Genomic DNA, 10,542 nt, shown 5'->3' with positions numbered 1-10,542 from the left:
AAGGAAGAGGTAGTGAAAAGACTCAGGCAGGGGTTTGGAGCTGAAGTCCTTTAAAGCCCCTGGTCACAGAACGACTCCCATCCCCATCCCTGCAGGGCCCCCTGTGTGATGGCTACCAGAAGCCACTGGGTGAAGCTGAGTGCTAATGTGCAGGGCCAACCTCAGCTGCACAGAGAAGCCAGGCATGGTGGCGCATGCCTTTAATCCCAGCACCAAATAGCCATGCGTTTGAAGCCAATGTGAGGCTACAGAGGGGGTTCCCGATCAACCTGGGCTAGGCTGACCTGCCTGGGGCGCGGGGAAGTGGGGGGAACACTCAAAATCTCTACTTAAGTGAAGGCAGACAAGAGGCACAGGGGTCCAAAGCTGAAGGAGACCATGTTTGTTCCTGTGTTAGTTTCTTGGCTATCCCCAAGCATGGCGCTGCTGTGTCTGTACTGGGACCTGCATTTGAAGGAAGAGTGATAGACACTAGGCCAGCACTGTAGGAGCAAGGGACCTAGAGAAAGGACCCCAAGGAGATGACTAATCAGACAGTATAGAAAAAGTGACTTTCAGGAGACGAGTCACAGTCAGAAGACCCAGCCACAATCTCTCCTTACATGGGCATGTCTTCCAACTTCAGAGGCTGCCTTGACTTTGTTATGTAACTCAGAAGCTTCTGTTCTGAGTCAAGACTTACTCTGTTCACAAGCTGAGGACCCCTCTCCAATGCCAGAGTCGCCATATCCTACCTTCCTGGCTCAGCTTCTGAGGCTCCTGGGAGCTGGAATGCATCTGCGTGTGCTGCTGCCTCGTCACATTAATGGCCTGGAGCACTTCTAGCCGCTGCTGCTCACCAAAGCCTGCAGATCCCACCGCCAGCTCCTCAGCCTCGGACAAGCAGCCCAGGGGCAGCAGCACGTGCCGCAGGTGAAGTTCAGCCAAGGCCCCATATTCTGGAAGGCTCTGATTGTCTGGATCTTGGAGCCAGGCACGGACTACATCCAGTAAGGCTCCAGGCTCCTGCATCTTGCTGTATAAAAGGATGCTGTGTCCCCAAACAATATAATACCAAAAAAGAATCAGTGCCTCACAGGTCGTTCATTCTCACACCTACCAGGCTTATCTTATCCTTGCCTCCCAAGCCCTCTACCCCCTCTCCCATCCACACCTCCCGCCCGTGAGATGCCAACATTGCTAGGAGTCACAGATCCCCAGGAAGTAGCAGGGAGCTCACTCAGCTCTGTCCCCTTTTCAACCATCTGCATTTCTATCCTGTGTCCCCTCTGGCCCTCTTTTCCTCTTTCTTACTCCTAAACTCCTCCTTCCTCATCCTTTGTTGCTATGCTTTGAGTTCTGAACAAAAGGGAGAGACCAGCTTTGGAGGGAACTGGTAGAGACCAGGGAAAGAGGAGACATGAGATGAAACCCCAATTTAGGACAGAATCCAGCGTCAGCAACAAGGACCTACCAGAGCTCCAGGACTTTGGGAGGCAGCTTTCCCGGGATCTGATAATACTGAAGAACCCAAGAGAGGACTTCCCTCCACCGATCCATTTCTGCCAGAGCCTGAATCCCCACAACACACAGGGAGCATTGCACCTCTGTGGAGCTGTAGACAGAGCAATCAACCCAGGTTTACAAGTGGTTCCCTTCCACCTCCATTCCCACTTTGCCCTGGGACTCATCGGCAGCTCCCAATTCAGAGGCTGTCAGTTTTACCCTCCCCATTAGTATTGGACCAGGCCTCACCATCGGTCTCCTGGGCTGCCCTCCCCTCCCTGACCCTGGGGTTAAAAGTCCTGGTAATCTCTGAGGCAAATGAGCCGCTATTGCTCAGCACACATCTTTCCATCCAGGTGAAATAGGTTTAATGGACAGAAAGAGAATCCTGTGGAGGAAGGACTTGCAGCAAAGAGGTGTGGGTCGAAGGAAGGCTGGCATCAAGACTTTGCTTAGTAAGAATGGGCTTAGGGGAAAAGACTGAGTAAAGGAAAGGCGGAGGGAGGGCCAATCAAAATCTAAGAGGATGCAAATAAATCATATGGAATTCTCTGGTTTCGGACAATGGAACACTCAGGAGCCATAGATCATTGTTAGACTATTTTCAGTGCCAGGGATGGGATACCTCCAGTGAGTTGTTGGCCAGGGAGGTCCCTGATGTCCCCAAAACAGTATAGGCCATTGCCAAGGCCCTTGATTTCCCACCAGGAATAGATGGTAAGACCCTATTGCTGAAGACTCCACATACTTGGGCTGCAAGACCACTGAGAAGTCCTGCTGGAACTGAGCTGATAACCTCCTCCATGTAGACCAGCTGACAGAAAGCTGGAAGAAGCCATTCTACATGTAGTTCAATGGGAGAATGAGATACCACCAGTGAAGATACTCAACAGTGGACACTGCAAGCCTTATAATTGGCCAGTCAGGCCAAATGAGCCAACGGTTGCAATAGTGGCACGTCTGTCATGGTAGAAACCAACTGCTCTCCAGTTGGACTCGAGGTCCGCTCCATGGAGGTGGGGGAATACATCCCTGACACTGAAAACTTAAAACAGGGGTAGTCATGAGCCCTGGGGGTGTAACATCTGCTGATGTCTGGAAAAATGTATACTATGCTTATCAAACTGCCCAGTAAGCACTTCTCTTAATATTCATACCCTTATATTAACACTACTCTCACTTTGGGTAGAGAATCTTCTCTTTTCAGATGGCAGTGACTTTGGGATGACTCAGAAGGTATCATAGTGCTGGAAAGAAGTGACTGGAGTACTGAGTAACTCTCGATCACACCTTCCAAGGCTCAGGGTCTAATGCAGAAGAGGTGGCGGAAAGAATGTAAGAGCCAAAGGAAGGGTAGGACTCTGTACAACGTGCTCCCTCCAGACATAAAATGGCCTGGATATCCATGACCTCACAGTGCCTGACACTACCTACACAAGACCATCATAGGAGGAGGAAAAGACCATCAAAATAAAAGACAGACTGATTGAGATGGGGAGGGGATATGATGGAGAATGGAATTTCAAAAGGAAAAGTGGGGGGGGAGAGTATTACCATGGGATAGTTTTTATAATCATGGAAATTGTTAATAAAAATTGAGAAAAAAAAGAATGGGCTTGAAGTGAAGTTTCTAGTTATACATATAGCTACCTATAGGAACTCTCTGGCAATTTCGAATTACCTAGTAAGGTGCCTCCAGATGATCAGAAGCAAAGCCTTCAACATTCACAATAACCCCTGAGCCACCTAAAACCATAGCCAGGGCTCCCCAGTTCAGCTTTGTCTGTTCTGTGCACCACCTCTCTAGTGTGGCCTGATGTAGCTTTACAACCTACAGAGTTGCTGCCTCAATGCCAGAACCTATTGGGGCATTAGAAAGAGCAATGCATGCTGAAAATCAGTGATTCCTGAGTGCTCAGTGCTAAAGAGACACATCCCAAGTCTCAGGGGACACTGCAGAGGATCGGAGAAAGGGGGAGACATGCTGTCAGATGCTGTCTTCCTGACATAAAGTGGCTGCTGCATTCATGACTTCATACTGACGGCCGTTACCTGCACAAAACCTGCACAGTATTTGGCTCATCAACGTTCCGTTATGGACAGTGATGGGAACGGGGGATCAAAGTAGAAGAGGGACCAGCTGGAAAGAAAGGGTTCAGCAAGGCATGGTGGTATATGCCTTTAATCCCAGCACTCAGGAGGCTGAAGTAGGAAGACCACCTTGAGTTCATGGGCAGCCTGGAGGTACAGAGTTCCAGGTCAGCCTGGGCTAAAGTAAGATCCCGCCTCCTCGAGAAAAAACTAAAAGGGAAGTGGGAAAGGCTAGAGAAGTAATGGGAGAGAACTATACTCAATATATTATGTATAATAAAAAAGTTTTAGCCAGGCATGGTGGTGCACACCTTTAATCCCAGCACTTGAGAGGCAGATGTAGGAGGATCTCCATGAGTTTGAGGCTACCCTGAGACTACATGAATTCCAGGTCAACCCAGGCTAGAGTGCGACCCTACCTCAAAAACAAAACACAGCACTCAAGAGGCAGAGGTAGGGATCACCGTGAGTTCGAGGCCACCCTGAGACTACATAGTGAATTCCAGGTCAGCCTGAGCTAGAGTGAGACCCTACCTGGAAAAAAAAAAAAAGTTTTAAGGGGGCTTGAGAGATGGCTTAACAGTTGTTTGCCTACAAAGCCTAAGGACACAGGTTCAATTCCCCAGAACCCACATGAGCCAGATACACATGATGGTGCGTATGTCTGGAGTGGCTAGAGGCCCTGGTGCACCCATTTAAAAAAAAAAGTTTTAAGGGGGCTAGAGAGATCAGTTAAGGTGTTTGCCTGCAAATCCTAATGACCCAAGTTCAATCCCTCAGAACCCACATAAAAGCAAGATGCACAAAGTAGCTCAAGCATCTGCTGACGAGGCCATCACTCACACTGCCTGGCATGGTGGAGCACACCTTTAATCTCAGCACTAGGTAGGCAGAAGTAGAAAGTTCTCTGAGTTCCAGGGCAGCCTGAGACTACTTGATGAATTCCAGGTCAGCCTGGGCCAGAAGGAAACCCTAACTTGAAAGCCACCCCCTCCAAAAAAAGTTTGAAAGGCTGGAGAGATGGCTCAAACATTAAGGCACTTGTCTGCAAAGCCTAACGACCCAGGGTTTATTCCCCGGTACCCACATAAAGCCAGGTACACAAAGTGGCCCATGTGTCTGGAGTTTATTTGCAATAGCTAAGAGGCCTTGATGCACCCATTCTCATTCTCTCTCTCTCTCATAAATAAATAAATATACTTTTTAAGTCTTAGGGCTGGAAAGAGAGCTTAGCAGTTAAGATGCTTGCCTGCAGAGCCTAAGAATCCAGGTTCAATTCCCCAGTCAGATGCACAAGGTGGCGCGTGCATCTGGAGTTCATTTGCAGTGGCTAGAGGCCCTGGCACACCGTATTCATTCATATTTATATTCACAGTCTCTCTCTCTCTCTCCTTGCAAATAAATTTTAAAAGAAAAAAAGAAAGAAATGGCTCAGCAGTTAAAAGCTTTCCTGATGGCTGGGATTCAATTCTCCAGCACTCACCCACATAAAGCCAGATGCACAAAGTGGCAAGAGTCTGAAGTTTGTTTGCAACGGCATGAGGCCCTGGTGCGCGCGCGCGCGCGCACACACACACACACACACACACACACACACACAGTCACTCTCTTGCTCGCTCAAATAATTTTTTTATTTATATGTTGTTTTTTCAAGGTGGGGTTTCACTCTAGCCCAGGCTGACCTGGAATTCACTATGCAGTCCCAGGGTAGCCTCCAACTCATGGAGCTCCTCCTACCTCTGCCTCCCGGGTGCTGGGATGAAAGGTGTGTGCCACCACGCCTGGCTTTTTTGATTTTTCAAAAGAGCAACACAGGGCAAGAATTCCTAAGGGCAACGTTCATCCCACCCTGGACCAGAACAGTACTTCTGCTTTCCCATGATTAGCCAAGGTCAAGAGTGAAGCTGGAGTGGGGGCGGGGGTTCCCTGCCTTCTGGTAACTGCTTACTGAACTGGCTTGGTGCTGAACACTCACTACACACCCACCCTGTCCGTCACTCTACACTGGAACAGGAAACAAAATTCTGGGGGTGCCTCCCACCAAGGTGGGCTCCATCACTTGACTTCTTCACGGTGCCTCAGTTTCCTCCTCCATGGCATGGGCACAGGTTGAGAAACCAGCAGCTCAGAGACAACCCCTAGGGAGAGCCGCGTGAGGTCCTCCACAGGCAATCTGGTCAGGAGAGAGATCCCGCCACAGGGCCCTTCCCAACGAGGCTCGGGCAGGCACGTACGTGGGATCCAGAGCCGGGGACCCGGGGCGGCCCAGGATGCGCCAGGCTCGCTCGCAGGCCTCCAGCGCCGCGGGGAAGTCCAGGTGCACGGTCAGGAGGTCCGCCGCGTCCTCCAGCAGGTGCACGGCCGGGCTCGGGGCGCGGGCAGGCTCGCTGCTCCGCAGGGGCCCTCCGAGCCCTTTCAGGGCCGCAGCGGAGATCGGGGCGTCGCTCTTCATAGCCAGCCTCCGCGGACGCTCCTGGAGACCCTAGTGGCCCTGGAAGAGGGAGCAGGAAAGTGCTGCAGAGGAAGAGGAGGAGGTTGGACCTCAAGCACAGCGGGCGCCCGCTACCAGCCTGGCCCGGGGAACCAGTCTGCGCGCGCACCTTAAAGCTGCAAGGCCACCGGCTCCGCCAGCCGCCACTCCACCTGAGCTGGGGGAAGGCGGAGCTCCCACCCTCCGGCCCGCAGAAGCCCTAGCGAGAGCGCCAGCCAATCCAGCGCCCGAGCCGATGTGGCGCATGCGCAGGTTCAGGAGCGCGGATCGCTGGGAGTTGTAGTCCTAGTCCAGGGACGTGGGACGCTGGGAGTTGTAGTCCTAGTCCCTGGCTCCTCTCTCTAAAAGCTGAAGGGACGCATTCCTGCTGCAATCTCCAGTTTGGCGCGCCCAGAAAGTGTAAGGGTTCACGGAGAGAACGCACCAGCCAGCCAGCTTTAGGGTGGAAAAATTAAGGCAGATGGACCGGTGAAGAAATCGGAGTTGTACTGTGAGAAACAGAAATGCTCTTGCCAACCAGTTCCGGAAGAAACCAGACGCAAGTAGCTAGAGCGACCTGCACGCTCCAAATTCTGAGCCTCTACAGCGACCGCAGTGACTGCCACAGGCCAGGAGCCTAGGAGAGACAGCACCCGAGCTGGCTTTACCCCTTACTCCGCCGAGCTCACTTGGACGGTGCTTTTAAGGCCTGGCACCTTGCAAATTTCTGTGCAATCTGAGTTACTTCTTCCCTCCATTCGATGAGGTAAAATTATCTGTCACCCTATTTTACAGGCTGGGGAGGTCACATAACCAGCAAGTTAACATGACAAAACACAGTCAAGCTATGACACTTTCTGGTTGTAAACACCGTCTTCTGCAGAAACAGAACCAGGTCTATGCTTTGTATTTAGCACATAGGCAGTCAATACACAAGGAGGTAACAATAAGCTTTCGGAGCCCTCATTGTCAACACCAAATAATGTGAGAGGAAAATAAAGCCAGAGACTTCCAGCTAAGATGGCTTAGGAGCCACAACAAAATAGCTTAGGGGAAAAAAAAGCCAAAAATAAAAAAAGAAACAAAGAAAGAAAAGAACCAGCAAAATACAGTCTTCTAAAATGGGAGACATAGATGGCAGCGTAGGTACCACGCCAAAGCAGCCTAGGGGGGAAAAAGACGAAAAAAACTCAGCAAAATACACACTTTTACTAAAAAGTGAGGTGTATAGGAAATTGAAGTGGCAGCGGAGAAGTAGAAGAGTTCCAGAGCATCCAGAGCCCGCACAGGTGGGAAAAGAGGCTCTGGCAGCTCCGCCAACCGCCACAGTCGCGGCACACCAGAAAGCCGCCAGGCTCGGCTCCAGCCGCAGGAAAAGCCAGGTGCGGGAGCTTCCCTCACACCACACTCTCCGCAACTCAGGAAACGTGAGAGGAGAGCGGCAGCGAGCAGCAGAGTTCGGCAGCAACATCAGCGGCTCCAGCACTGGTAACAGCGGCCCCAGCAGCAACAGACCCAGGAGTGGCAGCAACGGCAGACTCGGCAGCAGCAGCTTCAGGGGGAGCAGCGGCAGTGGACACAGCAGCAGCAGCTTCAGTAGCAGTGGTGGCTCCAGCAGTGGCAGCTACAGCAGCAGCAGAGGCAGCAGCAGCGGTGGGTCCAGCAGCAACACCTTTAGCAGCAGTGGCTACAGCCCAGCAGGGGCAGCTTGAGCAGCAGCAGTTCCAGCAGCAGGGGTGCTGATCTGCAGGGCCACACTTGCCAGGCTCAGTTGGCCCCACAGGAAAAGCAAGTGCCCAGCTCCAGAAATCAGAACAGCAGCCCGACGACCCAGGCAGCAACTTGACTGAGACCAAAATCATCCAAGGTAACTGGGATTGCACCAGGGAAGGGTCTCACTTGGTCGCAAGCTGACTTGGATACCTCAACAGACCAGAAATTTTAACCTTTTTGTTGATAGAGGATCTGGTCGTTATAATAACTACTCTTGCATACATACTCGGGGCTGTTTTTGATTGAATGTGTACAGTGTTTAGTTAAATTTTAGAATCTACCTGTATTTTATTCCACTTAGCCTGCTTGAATACTCCTATAGCAGGGAAACTCAACCCCTAAGAACATCTTTGTAGATACTCTGAGAGTCTTAAGAGCCACACCTAACACCTTAAGGTCCTACCCTGAAAATATATTACATCAAATCAATTGATACAGCTAAGAATACACAGCTAGCTAGAAAATCCAAGCATTAACTTAATCCAAGATGCAAAAATATATACATTATAACACAAGAAACACTAAAAAGCAAGACGATATAAATCCACCTAAAAGTATTAATGCATCAGAAATGTCCTCCAGCGAGAAAGAGTTAGAGGAAATGCCTGAGAAAGAGTTCAAAAGAATGATTATAAATATGTTCAAAGAGGTCAAAGAACACATGAAAACGATCAAAGAGGAAATCAAAGGAATCAAAGAAGATGCAGGACACCAATTTAATGAAATAAAGAAGGCAATACAAGACATAAATAAGGAAATAGAAATAATAAAGAAAAACCAGTCAGAATTACTAGCAATGAAGAACACAGTTAATGAAATAAAAAACTCTGTAGAAAATCTCACCAGTAGGATGGATGAGGGAGAGGACAGAATATCTAAGCTAGAAGACCAGGTGGCAGACCTAATGCAGTCCAACAAAGAGAAAGACAAACTTATAGAAAAGTATGAGTGGGAATTTCAAGATATTCGGGACACTATGAAAAGATCCAATATAAGAATTCAGGGCATAGTAGAAGGAGAAGAACTCCACTCCGGAGGCATAGTAGGCATCTTCAACAAAATCATAGAAGAAAATTTCCCCCAAATTGGGAAAGAGGTGCCAATGCAGATACAGGAAGCCTTTAGAACCCCAGCCAGACAAAACCCAGAAAGAACCTCTCCTTGCCATGTTATAATCAAACTTCCAAACACACATACAAAAGAAAAAAATATTGAAAGCAGTTAGAGAGAAAAATCAAGTTACCTACAAAAGCAAGCCAATCAGGATTACAGCAGATTATTCAACACAAACTTTTAAAGCCAGAAGGGCTTGGAGTGATATATTCCAAGTTCTGAAAGATAACAACTGTCAACCAAGGTTACTTTATCCTGCAAAGTTATCCATTCAAATAGATGGAGAAATAAAGACATTCCATGACAAAAGCAGGTTAAAGGAGTATTTGAAGACAAAACCAGCTCTACAGAAAATACTTGATAGAATCCTCCATGCTGAAGAAAAGGAAAAGCACACATATAAGGAACCTAGTAAAATGGGAGATGTATATGATATTACCAACACAGCAGAGAAGTAGGAGAGATCCAGAGCGTCTAGAGCCCACAGAAGAAGGCAGAAGTGCTCCAGAAGCTGTAGCACTGGTCCATATGGCTCCAGCCCTAAGGCTGTGCCTGAGCCACAGGAAAAGCCAGGTAAGGAGACTCTCCATTCACACCAGAGTGCCTCCCAAACTCAAGAAATGTGAAGGGAGGATGGCAGGGAAGAATGGAAGAGCAGCACGTGAGGAACAATTGCTAGGATCAGCAGGAAAACATCAGCCACCATCCACAGCCTCCCCTCACCCACCACTAGCTTAAGCGCCAGCAAGCACCAGAGACCTGGGGAAGGATGCTCACCTACAAAGCACCCAACACAATCAAAACAGCTATACAGCAGCCCAGCCAGCCTACCTGAACCCACAGCACAAGAAAGAGGGACCCAAGCAGGAATGCAGCATAACTGAGACCAAAATCATCCCCAAAGGTAACAGGGATTACACCAGGCAAGGGTCTCACATGGTCACAAGCTGACTTGGAACCCTCAACACATAAGAAATCTTAGCCTCCTAGTTGGCAGGATTAACGGTGTGGGGCAACACACATCATAAGGGACTGTGGTTTTGTTTAAGGATCTGGGAGTCATAATACCTACTTCTGCATAAATACTCTGTGTTGTTTTTCATTGAATGTGTACATTGTTTACTTAAATTTTCGAATCTGCCTGTATTTATTCTACTTAGTCTTCTTGAATACTCTCATAGCAAGCAAACCCAACATCTATGGTCATTTAAAAAAATTTTTTTTTTGTTTATTTAGTTGAGAGTGACAGACAGAGAAGGAGGCAGAGAGAGAGAGAGAGAGAGAGAAAGGATGGGTGCGCCAGGGCCTCCAGCCACTGCAAACGAACTCCAGATGTGTGCACCCCTCTAGGGTCATTTTTATAGTTACTCTGAGAGTCTTAAATGCCACACCTAGCACCTTGAGCTCCTACCCTGAAGATATATAACATCAGATAGATTGATACATCTAGTAATACTGCAGCTAATTAGAAAAACCCATGCATTAAATTAATCCAAGATGCAAAAATATGTACATTATAACACAAGAAACACCAAAAATCAAGACAATATAAATCCACCAAAAAGTATTAATGCATCAAAAATGACCTCCAGTGAGAATGAGTTAGAGGA

At 48.7% G+C, this 10,542-nt stretch overlaps 1 protein-coding gene across 4 annotated transcripts in view; it reads right to left on the bottom strand.

Moving 5' to 3' along the window:
- The window catches only part of Pex26 (peroxisomal biogenesis factor 26), a 16,380-nt gene extending 10,088 nt beyond the window's left edge, over positions 1 to 6,292 (bottom strand). Inside the window, exons 1-4 of one of the 4 annotated variants that reach the window (XM_045137662.1) lie at positions 6,177 to 6,292; positions 5,811 to 6,067; positions 1,454 to 1,594; positions 735 to 1,030 (exon numbers count right to left, since the gene is read on the bottom strand). In XM_045137662.1, coding sequence (XP_044993597.1) covers positions 735 to 1,030; positions 1,454 to 1,594; positions 5,811 to 6,028 — 655 coding nt within the window. In that variant the 5' untranslated portion in view covers positions 6,029 to 6,067; positions 6,177 to 6,292. Of the gene's footprint in view, positions 1 to 734; positions 1,031 to 1,453; positions 1,595 to 5,810 lie in introns of all 4 variants that reach the window. The other 3 variants (XM_045137661.1, XM_045137663.1, XM_012951362.2) reach the window with 3 other exon arrangements.
- Between the last annotated feature and the right edge of the window lie 4,250 nt (positions 6,293 to 10,542).

Source organism: Jaculus jaculus, chromosome 18 (genome assembly GCF_020740685.1).
Source record: "Jaculus jaculus isolate mJacJac1 chromosome 18, mJacJac1.mat.Y.cur, whole genome shotgun sequence".
Classification (NCBI taxonomy): domain Eukaryota; kingdom Metazoa; phylum Chordata; class Mammalia; order Rodentia; family Dipodidae; genus Jaculus; species Jaculus jaculus.
Note: the sequence above shows the minus strand (reverse complement) of the source record. Positions and strands in the feature narration are given on the sequence as shown.